The sequence below is a fragment of the Oryzias latipes genome, chromosome 23 (genome assembly GCF_053564925.1).
Source record: "Oryzias latipes strain Hd-rR chromosome 23, Olatipes_Hd-rR_3.1".
Lineage (NCBI taxonomy): Eukaryota > Metazoa > Chordata > Actinopteri > Beloniformes > Adrianichthyidae > Oryzias > Oryzias latipes.
In genome coordinates this window covers 3,271,649-3,286,962 of record NC_136259.1, presented here as the reverse complement: position 1 = coordinate 3,286,962, position 15,314 = coordinate 3,271,649, and the positions used below count along the sequence as shown (strand labels likewise).

Here is a 15,314-nt window from a genome sequence, read left to right as displayed (position 1 = left end):
CAATTCCGAGGTGAATTTTTGAATAAAGTCCTGCCGCTCTGCAGAAAAGATATCCAAGAAAACGACAGAGGTTTTTGGATTTTGTCTATAACTGCACAATCAATCAATCAATCAATCAACCAATCAATCAATCAATCAATCAATCAATCAATCAATCAATCCATTAATACTTTATTGTCCAGTGAGGGAAGTTTGTCTTGCGCTACGGAGCCCACAGCTACAACATAAAGAATCACCATGAAAGACCACTGCGACAGTTTTACAATAGACCAAAAGATGGTCGGAGTCACAAACACTTATTTGAATGAGTTCTGTCAAAGTGTAATGACAGGAAAAGAGTTGTGTGATCTTTTTTTTGTAGAAATGTCTGATGTGTAGCAGATGTAGCCTTTAATGATGCAAAAACCGCCATGGGAATCCAGGGTCTGCAGCTGTTTGTGCTGACGTTCTCATTTAGAGCAGGCACTTAGCTAAGTGCAGAGATCTGATCGTCAGCCTTCCTGCAAGATAAAAACCCACAACGCTGTCAAAGAGTTTAGATCTTACCATTGAATTCCGCACGCCACAAATGCAAGTTTCATTTTTTCTTTTAAAGAAAAAAACCTCAGTTTAAAAGAAACTGTGGTAGTCAGTGTCACTGGCTTCCAGCGTTTACCGCACACGAGCACTGAAGCGAGTGAGCGTGACGTCATCCACAGATAACCACTCAAAGAAAATGAAGTTCCTTTCTTACTATACGGACGCCACCACGTTAGAGATGGCGTCACTAAGCAGTGATTGGTCCGAATCTGTCTGAAGGCCGTGTCCCACAGCCACTACCGACATTTAACGCCTTTTTCGCCGTACTAGGAAGTTTCGCCATCTGGTGATACATGCGTGATCAACGTCTTGCGTTCGTCAACCGTCGAGGTGCACAGACGTCCGTGGAGAGCTTCGGTCGACATGTCCGGACGGGAATTCGTTTTTAGCTGTTCCTTTGTGGCACTTAAGCGCACTGACAGAAGAGTATGTCCTGTCGTTTCCATTGATGTTCATTCATGAAGCCAACGGAAAAGACGGGAACTCATTCGTTGGATTCAGCTCAAGATAAAACAGAACCATGCAGCAGAAAGAAAAGAAAACACAAACAGATGCGTGTTAAGTGGAAACTAACTTGTATACTGTATTTTATCTGTGATTTATACAACTGTACAAGTATATTATACTTATATGATTAATATTAGGGCTGCATGATATGAGGAAAACTCGCGATATTAGTGATCAATATTGCGATGACGATATAACATGAACAAATAGCAAAACAACTAAATAAATTTACATTTCACTGCAACATTTTCATTTAAATGAGAGTCAATATTCCTTAAATTATACTCCAAATGTCTATATAGGGGATGAACATCTAACATAAAAGGGCTCCATCTGATTGGTCAAATGCATAAAGGGGTTTATTTGATTCTTTAAATACGTCAAGCTGCCATAAGATTGTTTTGGCGTGTTTAAGGAAATCATTTATAGCAACTTGTCATCTTTTGCAATCTGTAAATTGCACATCTTGATATTGCGATCCATTTGCAACTTATTGTGCAGGCCGAACTAATAAAGTAAAAGAAATGAACGACCCTGGGAGGATTTCAGGCAGGCCTCTCAGCAGTGCGTTTACCTGGTTAGTCGTCCCTGCGGGCGGTTCAGCCCAATGAACTCACCTGTCCGGCGTCCAACGTAAGAAACAGGTGTGCGCGCCAGGCACGCATTTTGTCGCTCCTCCCCAGCTTCCATCGTTAGGGGGTAGTTTTACACCTGAAGTTTTTCTATGGAGATCTTTGTTTTATTGTCTCTGAATGGAGCTTTATGCCAAACTAAAAGAAATATGGAAATAAATCATTCTCTACTGCATGAGTTGTCTGACTGAAATCATATATTTGGTTCTGGAAAGGGGGGTTTAGGGCGGGGTGAGGGTGCCGTCCAGTGTTTTGCCCAAGACCGCCTCTGCCTCTACACCAGGGGTGTCAAACTCATTTTGGTTCGGGGGCCACATTCAACCCGTCTGATCTCAAGTGGGCCGGACCAGTAGCGTAAAGGCAAAACAGTTTTATTCTTGTTTTTTTACCCAATTGGAAAACAGGCCTCAACCAACATGGTAGCCTTATCATTTCTTAATACACATTCATTCACAGAGGCCAATGGATCTTAAATAAAATTAATTTCACTTTAAAATATTGGTTTATTCAATTTTATACAGACTGAATATTTTAAATCTGACACTGAAGCAATCCTGATAATAAATTCAAGAGGGGCTACAGAAAGAAATAAAATCTTCCTAAAATGTAAAAGTCCAAACGATGACAAAATTACACTAAATTAAACTTGCAAACATTTGTGAACATAAGAGTTTGGAGTTAACCTCCTTTCTCTCCTGAAACTTCACCAGACTGATAATATGATGATTCAAATCCTGTGCAGAAACACATTTACTGTCATTCAAGTGAGGAAAACTCAATGAAATGTCCATTATTATTATTATTATTATTCATTATTATAAGAATTTTTTCCTGGTTGCTGCCTTAATTTTGTGGCAACACCTGCCTTCTTCCTGACCTTTGATGGGGCGCCATCAGTGACCAAAATTACTTCATGTGACCAGTTCACTTCAACATCGTCCAGCACAGTAACTAGAGAGCTGACTATGTCATCAGTTGTTGTTGTGTCCATCAATTCAAGAAACTCCACTGTGACGTCTCTTCATCCCCTCTAAGAAACATGCACAGCTGTACATATCTGTGATGTTGGTGCTTTCATCAATAGTGACTGAAAATACAATAAATGACTGGATTCCTTCATATGGCTGCCCATGTTTCCTCAGAGATGTTGGATCTGATCGTAATTCCTGACAGACTTATGTTTAAGGTCGACTGCTTTTTGGGAACAAGACTTCTGCAGCCTTCAGCATTTCTCAATAAGTTCATCATCAGAAAATGGTTTGGATGTTTGCTCCAACTTGTTTGCAATAAGGTAGCTAGCTTTAACTGATCCATCACTGACGTTACTGCTGCAGTAAATCCAGATGGTTATTTATCAGTCCAGCTAATAGTTGCTAAATCTTTTTTTTTCTTAACTGCAAATGGTGAAACTTTTCTTTGTGCAGAGTCTCATAGTGGTGCTGAATGTTATATTCTTGGATAACCTGTTAAAGACATACCAAGCATGCAGGTTTGCATTCAGCTCCGTGAACAAATAAAACTCTTTCCATTTTCCTGGAAAGCTCAGGACTTCACTTCAACCTTTTTTTCTTTTTGACAACATTTTGGACATTAGGGTGTCACTACTGATCATCCTTCAGTTGTGAGGCTCGCAGTGAACCAAACTACTGCCTACCTAGACACAGAGCTGTTAGGTTTCGTTTTTGGCACATGCAGAGTTATTTTGTTTCAACTGTTAAGCTTTTCCTTTGCTCCCCTAGTGGCGGAATTGCACATTTCGGTTATTTCTTTAAAAAATCATAACTCGCCACAGGAATGGACTACAAACTTGCTTTCTTTTTTAAACATCCTTATGATTTTTACTCTTCATGTGTGGGCCAGACTAAACCACCTGGGGGCCATATGTTTGACACCCCTGCTCTACACCCTAACGGTCCTGTCCAGGTCTGCACCCCTACATACAGACTAGGCTCAGCAGAGGAGCGAGCCAGGTGGTTCCTGCACAGCCCGGCAAAAGATCCGAGGCTAAACCTTTTCAGCTAATCTCACTGTGGTGGAAGAATCTGCCCATTTTAGCACAGCTGCCTCATCTGCCGTCTCTAAGAAAAGATGATAGACTGATTTATTCGGCAGCTTCCATGCCACGTGAAAAAGGCTGTCTCTCTGATCGGCTAAGAGAGGTTTTTATGTTTTTCTTCTCGTTTGGACACAAGCAACGGCTTCAACCAAATCAAAACAATTCGGTTCCATGTTTTTGCTATATGGACGCCACCATGTTTGGACCAGAAATCACAGAGATACAGAGATTGGTCCATGTCGGTCCTAGTCATTCGACCAATCAGGAGGAAGCTTGTTGGAATGCCACAAATCTGTCAATCAAACGTTTCGAACCTTTGACGTGAGACCACCTACTTTTATTGAGGCATCTGATTGGTCAGTTTATAACTTGTACTTACAATAAAGAAAAAAATGTGGAAAAAAATAGGATTATCAAGAACATGTTTAAAAAAAAGGTGGGGAGGGGTCACTCAGTCCAGGTCTTCTGGACAGTCAATAGTACTTCTTAGGAACACGTAACAAAGTGTCGGGTAAACTGTCGACTCGCTGTAACCCACATCCTTTGAAACTTGTCTGTCAACAGACTTGCTGTTTCGGTTTGGATCCTTCTAGGTAATCAGCGGCGTTTAAACCACTTCAAAGCCAGTCCTGTGAGATAAAGATCTGGAGTTCAACTTTATTCATCTCACATTTCTTGTCGAACAAACATTTCAGGGCTTTGATTGAAAGGAGATTGAAACGTGACAAATACCGTTTGTCCACTTAAGTCTGGACTTTGGGGGAAACCGGCAAGCACCAACGCGTGCAATCCTTGGCGTGTGACGCATGTTTTTACGATGAAATGCAGCGTTAACAGCGCCGTAGGCCGCAGTAGAGGCCTTCTCTATGGCTGCCTGCAGGAGATGACTTTGATGGAGCTATTTCTGTAAAAAAGCTACTTTTAAAACACTCAGGCTAAAAGTTGCTTCACCTCCTCGCTGGCTTAGTCGGAGCACAAACAAAGTAACACAAAGTACTTTCACTCCCAAACAAATCAGAATAGATTAGTTGTTAATTGCATAACAGAAATTGTATAACATCAATAAGCTATTAAAAAAATGATGATAGTTGGATAAATCTTTGGCTTTTTGGGGGCAGAAAACTAGTGGGATTCACCAGATTTGCACTGCTTTGACATTTCACACCAATCCCCCTCCAGCTATAGGTACATGCGCTAGTATTGGGTACAGTCTGGTTTGAACACAGTATGCTAAAAGGGTCAAATGCCCAGGTAATATTTTAAAGAACCTGTTTTAATGAAATGATGTCACTGCATAGAGGCTCTATTCTCTTTCACCCTTACAGATCAAGTCTTACCCACAAAGTCACAGATTTAGCTCAGTCGACGGACGAGCCAAAGATGAAGTTCAACATTCATTTTTGTCTGTTCTGACTAACTGCATTACTCTGGCAGTTAAACTACAAACAGATGTGATTTTTCAGTGTGTGCAGATCAAAGCAATTAAATACAGCTGGGCTAGCAAATGGTGGTGATCCATCAAAGACACATGGGAATCCAACACTGCGGTAGAGAAAAGAAATCTGCATTTGGTATTAGGACCCAGATGTGGATCCAAAAGTGTGGCAGAGAAAACATCACGAGCACCAGGGGGCTTTTGACCAGTCCAGAGTTTGTTCCCCCCAGCAGGTCTGCAGGTTTTGGGGGGTTCATCTCCGGCGTGGAACACGAGTCTTGGTTAGCTTGCAGGAGAACCTTGGTGTGTTTTAATGGACTGTTTTTGAAGGAAGACAAAAACAGAAAATGTATCAGAAGAAACAACGTCGAAGAATCTTACACGAGAAGGGCTGTATGTAAAAAAATAGATCAATCAAAATCAAATGTTTATTCACTTGAGGGTATTTTTCAGGAAAAATACAGCATTTACTGTAAGAATTCCACTTTTGTCAGTTTTTTCGTTGCCAAACAGAATTGGTTTCAGAATGGAAATGTGAGAAAATGTAGAAAAGCAAAGGAAGTCGAATCAGAAGAACAGCCGATGTAAACTTTTTTGTTCCTTTACAGCAACAATGACCACAAGCATCCAGGCGACACGGACTTCCTCTGCTGGGACCACGGCCACAACATCAAAGAAGACGACTGCAGCCGAATTTCAAAGTCCAGCGTGGAGCGATCTAAGCAGCACCAAAGGTGAGAAAAGTAGAGTCTGAGCTGCTCTTATGAGTTTCAAAACTGTCAGATTTGCATCATAGGGGTTTTGACTGATGTGTCTACGTTGTCATTTTGTATGGAGTGATATTTCTGCCACCACGTTGCACACAAAACTTTTTAAGTTGCAAGTGAAAATATTAAATATTTGCTTTTCAATAATTTTTATTCTGCTTTGATTTGTTTTTTTTTGCTTTCAATTTTATTTTTTTTTGCTTTCAAAAACGGGTTTTTTGCGTTTGTCCTATTTTTGATTTTGCTGACCACTTTGAGCGCGACTTAGCGTGATAAAACTGCCACTATTGCCACCGCCACAAAAGTTTTCACATGCATTGTGTGTCATCTCACTTTTTTCCTAGCTTTGATGTTGCTGAGTTAAGTTTCAGTTTGACGTGACAAAGCTGCCATCAAACAGCTGCTGATTGGTCCAGATTCGGACCAATCAGGTGTCTCCGTCTCATATTGACGGTGCTTGGAGGCAGACATGGACTTTGGACTTTGTTTCGGTTCTGTTTGAACGGGATTCTGCCGTTTTCAACCATTCTGACCCGTTTCTCTCAGAGTTAAAACCAGAAGGAGCAGCAAAGCAGCTAAAATAAAATCAAACCGAGTTTTGCATTTATTTATGTCAGTGTAGTGATTAAGGTGTTTAAAATATCTGCAGCAGAAAAAAAAATGTCTGAGCTCCGACTCCGTCCAGCAGGAAGTTAAACTTTTTAAGATTTGTATCTGAACTATTGTTTCATTTCAATCAATAAATGTTGAAATGTTAAGAGAAAATAGTATTTTTTATGACTAATTTTTTTTTAACTTTGGACAAACGCCCACGATTCTAAAACATGAGACACTGTGAAAATGAGCATAAAAGTTAAAATGCTTCTTTTGTTAAATACATTGAGGTTCCTTTGGTGAGCCGTCATTCTTTTGCTTATTATTGCTGTTCATCTAATCCCAAACCATTGTGCGGCACAAAATATGAGCTTTAAATCTTTTATTGTTTTGTTTTAACAAACAGACCTTAAAGAAAATCAAACTTTTTACCAATAATTTGCTCTGCAGGATTCACAGACCTGTTGATTTAATGTCAGCGGATAAACTTTACAGTATCAGGAGATCCTCACCCATAAATTCACAAATCTTACTTAATAAAAATTGACCAATGCTAAAAAAGAAAGAAATTTTGAATTATTGTTAAAATGATAAAGAAATGAAAACGTCTTCATCCAAAGAGACAACATTGAGGGTAAGAAGAACTGGTTCGGTTTCTGAGCCTCGGTAGGAGACACCATATAAGTTAAATGCAGCGATTTGATTGGTTAGAATCTGGACCAATCAGCAGCAGTTTGATGGCAGCTTTGTCACTCTAAACAGAAACTTATCTCAGCAAAATCAAAGATGGGTAAAAAGTGAGATGACACACAATGCATGTGAAACTTTTGTGGCTTTGGCAATAGTGGCAGTTTTATCACACTAAGTCACGCTCAAAGTGGTCAGCAAAAACAAAAATAGGACAAAAGCGAGATTTGACACAGTGCATGCAAAAACATGTTTTGCAAACGCAAAAAACAAGTTTTTGAAAGCAAAAAAAAAAGTTTTTGAAAGCAAAAAATATATATCAAAGCAGAATAAAAATAATTGAAAAGCAAAAATTTAATATTTTCTATTGCAACTTAGAATGTTTTTTGTTTAAGCAGAGGCAGCCCGGTGCTTTAAGCACACACACACGCACACACACACACACACACACACGCACACACACACACACACACACACTCACACTCATAGGTCTTCTAAAAATACAGTACAGACCAAAGGTTTGGACTCACCTTCTCATTCAAAGAGTTTTCTTTTATATTCATGACTATGAAAATTGTAGATTCACACTGAAGGCATCAAAACTATGAATGAACACATGTGGAATTATATACATAACAAAAATTGTGAAACAACTGAAAATATGTCATATTGTAGGTTCTTCAAAGTAACCACATTTGATTACTGCTTTGCTCACTCTTGGCATTCTCTTGATGAGTTTCCAGAGGTAAGTCACCTGAAAGGTCTACCAACAGTCTTGAAGGAGTTCCCAGAATGCTTAGCACTTGTTGGCCCTTTTGCCTTCACTCTACGGTCCAGCTCACCCCAAACCATCTGGATTGGGTTCAGGTCTGGTGACAGTGGAAGCCAGGTCATCTGGCGCAGCCCCCCATCACTCTCCTTCTTGGTCAAATAGCCCTTACACAGCCTGGAGGTGTGTTTGGGGTCATTGTCCTGTTGAAAAATAAATAATGGTCCAACTAAACCGGATGGAATAGCATGCTGCTGCAAGATGCTGTGGTATCCATGCTAGCACCCCCACACCATCACACTTCCTCCTCCATGCTTCACGGTGGGAACCAGGCATGTAGAGTCCATCCGTTCACCTTTTCTGCGTCGCACAAAGACACAGTGGTTGGAACCAAAAATCTCACATTTGGACTCATCAGACCAAAGCCCAGATTTTCACTGGTCTGATGTCCATTCCTTGTGTTCTTTAGCCCAAACAAGTCTCTTCTGCTTGTTGTCTTTTTTTAGCAGTGGTTTCCTAGCAGATATTCTAGCATGAAGGCCTAATTCACACAGTCTCCTTTGAACAGTTGTTGTAGAGATGTGTCTGTGTGCCATTGACCTGCTCTCTAATCTGAGCTGCTGTTAACCTGCCATTTCTGAAGCTGCTGACTCGGATGAACTTATCCTCTGCAGCAGATGTGACTCTTGGTCTTCCTTTCCTGGGGTGGTCCGCATGTGAGCCAGTTTCTTTGTAGCGCTTGATGGTTTTTATGACTGTACTTGGTAGGGTTGGGTGATGTCCCTTAAATTATTTGTTATTTTACTTTTTTACTTCATTTATTTTATTTCCCAACTAATGACTCATCCGAGATGATCCAGTATGAACTGAGGGAAGTGACTTTAACAAAAAACAAAAACAAACAAACATATTGGAAAAGAAGTAGTCCGCTCCTACACTCGATTAGTCAGGTGGACCGGTGGACCGAGCGACCGTGTCTCTGAGTAGAGCAGCTGGACTTTGTGTTTGAGGGGAAGGGAGGATGCTTTGTTACGTGTGCGCTATGTGAGGGAGACTTCAGACTGCGATCCTTCCCGCAGCTCTACGTGAACGAGCTACCGAACTCAGGAGAACCGGGTCTCCCGGTAAAAGTGTGTGTCCGGGCAGAGCTCGGACCGTCAGCTCACACAGCGGCTTTTGGGGCGGTGTGTGAGCTTAAAGCAGAAATGTCGCTCAGTCCTTAGAAACCGTTCAAACAATCAAATTGATTTGTGTTTCCAGTCGTGTCCCGACAAAATAAAGGCTGATGTTATTCCCACATATTTATGTGCAGCCAAGATGCAGATTGCAGCATTTATGTTCATTAAAGGCTGCATGTTGTTAGCGTGTGTTCTTCCAGCTCCGTTCTCCCACTAAAAAGCACTGACCACACGGATGAAAAATGAAATGATGAGTGAACAGGCGCTTCATAATAACCATAACATTAATAAAAGCACGTTTAGAAGATTATCTCGTATATTACCGAGCTGCCAGATATCTACGTATGTGGCAGCTCGGCTTGTGTACAGCGTAACTCATTTCCTCTTCCGGTATTTCAAACTCCTGCACATGCCCAAATGATTTTTTCTGGGCCCATGTACACGGTTGAATTCGTGATGTCAGTCAGTCAGCCATCACGATGGACGATGATGGTTTTTGTGACTGCACCTGGGGACACTTTCAAAGTTTTCCCAATTTTTGGGACTGACTGACCTTCACTTCTTAAAGTAATGATGGCCACTGGTTTTTCTGTACTTGGCTGCTTTTTTCATGCCATAATCCAAATTCTAACAGTCTATTCAGTAGGACTATCAGCTGTGTGTCCACCTGACTTCTACACAACACAACTGATGGTTCAGTTGTGTTGTGAAAGACAACACAACTGAACCATCTGAACAACACTTTCTCTTTTACAGTATCTCCTGATACTGTAAAAGAGAAAGTGGGCGTGTCATTGTTAGCCTGGGGGCGGAGCTGGCAGTGCAGACTCTCCCTGGAAAGGGGGGTTCCCCACTTTGTGACATCGCAATATGAGAACCCACTTGTTTTGGGAGGGGCTGGTGTTCATGTGTGCAGGTTTTTAGAGGAATACTCAGAAATCCATGAATGCATCAAAATACCTCTTTGGGAAATAGAGATTATAATCCACTTAAACGCCCAAAAAGTAGATTTTGCATTGTACAGACCCTTTAAGGTGACTCCAGGGTGAGTCAGGGGGAGCAGGGTTGTTTCCTATAATCCCACTCTGATCATCTTTTTGTCAAAGTGTTCCCAGTGGTCTTGTAATTATGATTTTGCAGTTTTTACCCAAATCAAAAATACCGGTGTTGTTTTCTGCAACATAGTTTCTGCAGAGCAGCAAGAGTTAATTAGTGGTGGTGTAACGATTTGTTTTAACGATTCTATTCATACCATAACTTGTGGTTGCTAATCTAATTCGTAGCCGATTTTGGTTCATTTGGAACGTCATCTGATTCACTGACCTAACATCGATCCACGACATCTGTAGCCTAAAATTCAACCAGTGTGACTCAGATAAATACCAAGTTACTGAACCTACCATACGTCAATCCAAATAGTATTTTTTTAATTTCGATATCAATTTATTCAATTAATTTCAGACAGATCGATCTGGGTGGATCGTAGGAGTCGTCGAGTCATCGTTACACCCCTATTCAATCGCCGGTACCGTTGGCATGGCGATTCACCGCCAAGTCACACTTTTGGGAGAAATTAATTTAAGTAAATAAGGGACCATGAACTAAAAGGAGATTCACCCATTGCTGTCAGTAGCAAATACTGAAACACACTCCTACAGCGCCCTCTAGTGGTCGTTGCTAGTTATTTATTTGAAAAGTATCATACAAGTCACCCCCCCCAACCAAAGTATCTAAAAAAAAACACACAACTTATGCTCCAAATAATACGGTACTCAGAAATGCCATTTGCCTCTTAATTGTCTTTATGTGTGTCCTCCATCATCAGAAAATCCTATTTTCACGCTTTTCTTTTACAATTTAACCGCTGGAAGGACAGTTATCTCAGCATTGATGCTTATTAGGGCAGCAGCCATGATCAACAAATCCTTATTTAGAAATAAAGCTCATTTGCACAGAATGGTTTCTCAAACAGTCTGAAATAATCTAGAACCCATCTAAAGTTCTCAATGATACTGTGGTTCTCACTGAAAACTAATCCTGTGAATAGTTTGTCGAATGAAATGATAATCTCATTGATTGAAAGGAGGATTCACAAAATGTATTGACTGGCTTCGGTGGAATTTGGTCCTCGCAGTTAGCTGTGTTACATATGTGATTTTAACCAGCTGCCATGCAAAATGACATATTATTCCTTTAACTTTGTCCCTGAAATGGTGTTGAGATTGCCTTTTTTGACATTTTCAGAAGACCACCTCGTGGCCAACAGCACAACCAGCTCGGGTGAGCCGTGGCAGACCTGTGAGTTCCAAACGTCCTTCATTCATTCCTGGTTACTGCCGACGACGCTCGCATGCGGGCGCTTTCAGTTTGCTTTCATACTAAAGCGTTCAAGTGTGGAGGCCGCTCCGCTGTCTACATGCGCACAGTTCTGTGTGCATTTTTTATGGTTTCTGTTTCTGTTCCGTCGTGTGAATGTATGCTAGTATTAAGATTCAAGATCAACTTCATCAATCCCCGAAGGGGAATTTAGTTGTAGTAGCAGCACCACAGAAATAAGATAAGAGATAGAAATAAACACAAGAAACAAAATATACAGGGGAAAAAAGAAAAAATATACATATACTCTAGAATATACTGTAGAATGTACATCCAAGTCTGCCAGATGAATTGTGAAGTCTAATGGCTGATGGCAGGAATAACTTCCTGTATCGTTTTCCAGCACAGCGGGGGGTAGAAGTCTGCCACTAAAACTGCTTCTCAGTTTGTCCAACTCCCTGAAGAGGGGATGGGAGGGATTGTCCATGATGGTCCCCAGTTTAGCCAGTAGTCTGCCCCCACCAACTCCTCCAGATTGGCAAGCTTGGAGCCAATAAAAGACCCTGTTTTTTTTATGAGTTTATTCAATCTTTTGGCCTCCTTTGCTTTGATGCCAGCACCCCAGCACACCCCAGAAAAGAAGATGGAGCTCGCCATGACAGACTGGTAGAACATGTGGAGTATCCGGCTGCAAACATTGAAGGACCTGCGTCTCCTCAGGAAGTAAAATCTGCTCATGCCCTTCTTGTAAAGGAGCAGTACAATAAATATTGTTGGGTCCAGATGACACCACTCCCAACGTTAACGTGCCTCCAAGACAGCACAAGGGTTATATAAACTTTTCAATGGAAGTGGTCACTTGAACCGGCATTGTCAAAGAAGGTGTGAACGTTGTATGAGAGCAGCACAACTTAAAGCCTAAATACCAAGTTGTTCTCTTAGACTTTACCCAGAATTCCTAGTTGGGCAATGCCTGTACGCCATCGTCCATTCTGAGAAAGTCAACATGTTAGCATGGAAACCTGACCTGACCTGAGTCCTAATCAATCTATCATTTTTAGTCAAATCCTAACCATTGACCATCTGAGAACTGGACTGTGTGTGATGTCATCCATAGAAAATGGTTTTTTTGCAGCTCCAACCAAATTAAGTCGATTCAATCACCATATTTTTGGGATACAATTGCTTCCCTGTTTGAACTAGAAATCATCAATAAGCAGTGATTGGTCCAAGTTACTCTGACTAAACACTCCCGCCAATCAGGGGTGAGCTTGTTGGTAGGCCACACCCCTATCAAGTAAAAGCAGGCTACACATAATCTCTCAATCAAATGTTTTGAACATTCAACACAAGACCACATGCACTTACTGAGGCACCTGATTGGTCAGTTTAAAACTTGAGTTACTTTCACTACAGACAAAATATCATGAAAAAAATCACGAGTACAAGAGGGCGGCCTTCGAGGCACGTTTATGTTGGGAGTGGGGTATAAAATTTAGATATTTTAAATATTTGCAATAACTGAATTATACAAGTGCTATATTTTTCTATAAATACCAACTTTCTCAACTTTTACATTTGACAGCAGCACCTGCAGGTTTCTTTCTAAAATGTTATGTATGGATAAGTTTTGTTAATAAAGTTTGCTTTAAAAAAAAAAAAAAACTTGACCACCATCAACAAATCAGCCCCGAAGATGAAACAACAGAATAAAATAAAATAAGAAATCTAAAACAAAATCAAGACAAAAATACATAGTAAAACGTTAAATTTAGAAATTGAAACAAAATACTTTTAACCTGAATAAAACCACTATATTAAAAAGAAAGTATCTAAATAGCATAATTGACTTTAGTATCAAGTGTCTGAATTTGAAAGGCTCTCTAACTTAAACATATTTCTCCTTTAGCAAAACATTTAAAAAACTAACGTATTTCTCTTGTGGGATATTTTCTGCCAAATTAAAAACAAGAAACTCAAAAGTTCCTTTCAAAATAAAAGACACTCTGTATTAAATAAGATTCCCTAGTGCCGCAGATTTACTAGAATTAAAAATGCTAGAAAGTCATTTTTGTCATTTGAATTTTGGTGTGACATCATCCTTTTTCTCCTGAGACTATAAACAATAAAAATGTCAACATAGGTATAGAATCCAATGTATTTTTTAATCTATACATGTAAACGTAGCATAATGCTTCAGGGAACTTTGCCTCTGAGCAGCAATTGTTGTGCAGCATAGATGAGCTAACTCATTATGTTTTCAGATTGTTTGCATTTTTCGACAAAGCCAAAGAGTCAAAATGGAGGAATAACTTGGTGCACGCAGATGCTTGACGCAGAGGGGGTGCAGGTGATGGGTTAGTGCCCGTAGGATGCACCATGGTTGTCTGATTTCCTCCTTTCTAGCAGTCAGGCTGCTGGAGGAAGCCCTCGTCACCAAGGAGCTCCTCCTGCAGTCCCCAGGATTTGAGGGGGTTGAGAAAGCAAAACTCTGCATGATACCCCTGAATCTCGCCTACTTCCCCCTTACTTACCCTTACGTGTTAAGTCACCCGCAGCATGCCCGCAGAAACATTTTCTAAACATCTGAGCCGCCTGTGCTCATTTTTCAGCCGCAGACGGCACCCGTACGGGCAGATGTGACTGAAACTGATAACGTCTAAGCCGTCACTCCAAAACCACTGGAAGATCACAAAATCTTGCTTTCGTTTTCCCCTGAAAGCACTGGCACAACAATGAGTTTCTCTTTTTCTTTGTGCAGCAACGGTGAGCACCGTGAGCCCCGGCGTGCTGAAAAACTCCAGCCTCTCGCCGAGCAGCTTCAGGAACAGCACCAGCTTCAATTCAGCTGTGCGGGGTAAAAGGAATTCACTAGCAATACAAAGCAACACTTTGTTTATTCCAGTAGGAACTACAGTATTTTAAGCTCTGCATGTTTTTTGTTTTTTACTTGTGACAGATTTCAAAAGCGTAGACATCACCATGTTGGTGGTAGCCGTGGTCCTGGCCGGCTCTCTGATGGCTCTCGGCGTCGTGTTTTATTTACGGTGAGTTCACATCAAACTGTGGCCGGTGCTGCTGACCGCTGGCTGCTGTGCTCAAACCAACCCTCGTTTTGGTTTTCACCTCAGGAGGTCACGGAGGAACCGAGAGGTCAAGAAGGTGAACATTGACCTAGCTGAGCTGGAGCTCATGCAGCCTGTCCAGTGACGCTGGAGAACCTTTTTTTTATTACTGAGGGGCTAAGACTCCTTCTGGCAGCTCTACAATGAAAGTCCTATGAAGTGCTGGATTCATGAAGCCAATCGCTCCCACCAGGGAGGAACCAAGTCGACTGATCGATTCTCATTATTTGCTTAGATTTCAGAGTCTGCTTTCACAGGGCTAACGAGGTTTAAGCCCACAGCATCCACGCAGCATCCATTCTTTCAGTGTTCGTCAGGGGGCGTGGCAGAGGCACAGAAGTGGAATGTGTATGTGTTGCCTTGAACACAGTCGTTGTGTGTCTGATGACTGCGAGGAACGCTCAGGATTTGTTGACTCGGCGGGAACACCAAATGCTCCGAAACCCCCGTTTGGACTCTTTGGTGACTTTGTGCCACACAGGACCGGATTCCTCAGCCGAAGCCGTTTGTGTCCGTTCTTCTGCCGGCTTGTGGTCCATCATGTGACAACAAAAACACACAGTCTTGTTGAAGAAATATTATTCATTCATTGTTTTATAACTATGTTTTTGAGTTATTTACTTTGTTTTTTGTCAATAAAGAAGCTTCTTTACCGACTCTTTTGACAAA

The 15,314-nt window shown here is 41.1% G+C and overlaps 1 protein-coding gene across 1 annotated transcript in view; it reads left to right on the top strand.

Annotated features, from left to right (window-relative positions):
• The window catches only part of il15ra (interleukin 15 receptor subunit alpha), a 16,987-nt gene extending 1,673 nt beyond the window's left edge, over positions 1 to 15,314 (top strand). Inside the window, exons 4-8 of the mRNA XM_004082874.3 lie at positions 5,818 to 5,943; positions 11,449 to 11,502; positions 14,282 to 14,377; positions 14,480 to 14,567; positions 14,652 to 15,314. Coding sequence (XP_004082922.1) covers positions 5,818 to 5,943; positions 11,449 to 11,502; positions 14,282 to 14,377; positions 14,480 to 14,567; positions 14,652 to 14,730 — 443 coding nt within the window. The 3' untranslated portion in view covers positions 14,731 to 15,314. The remainder of the gene's footprint in view (positions 1 to 5,817; positions 5,944 to 11,448; positions 11,503 to 14,281; positions 14,378 to 14,479; positions 14,568 to 14,651) is intronic.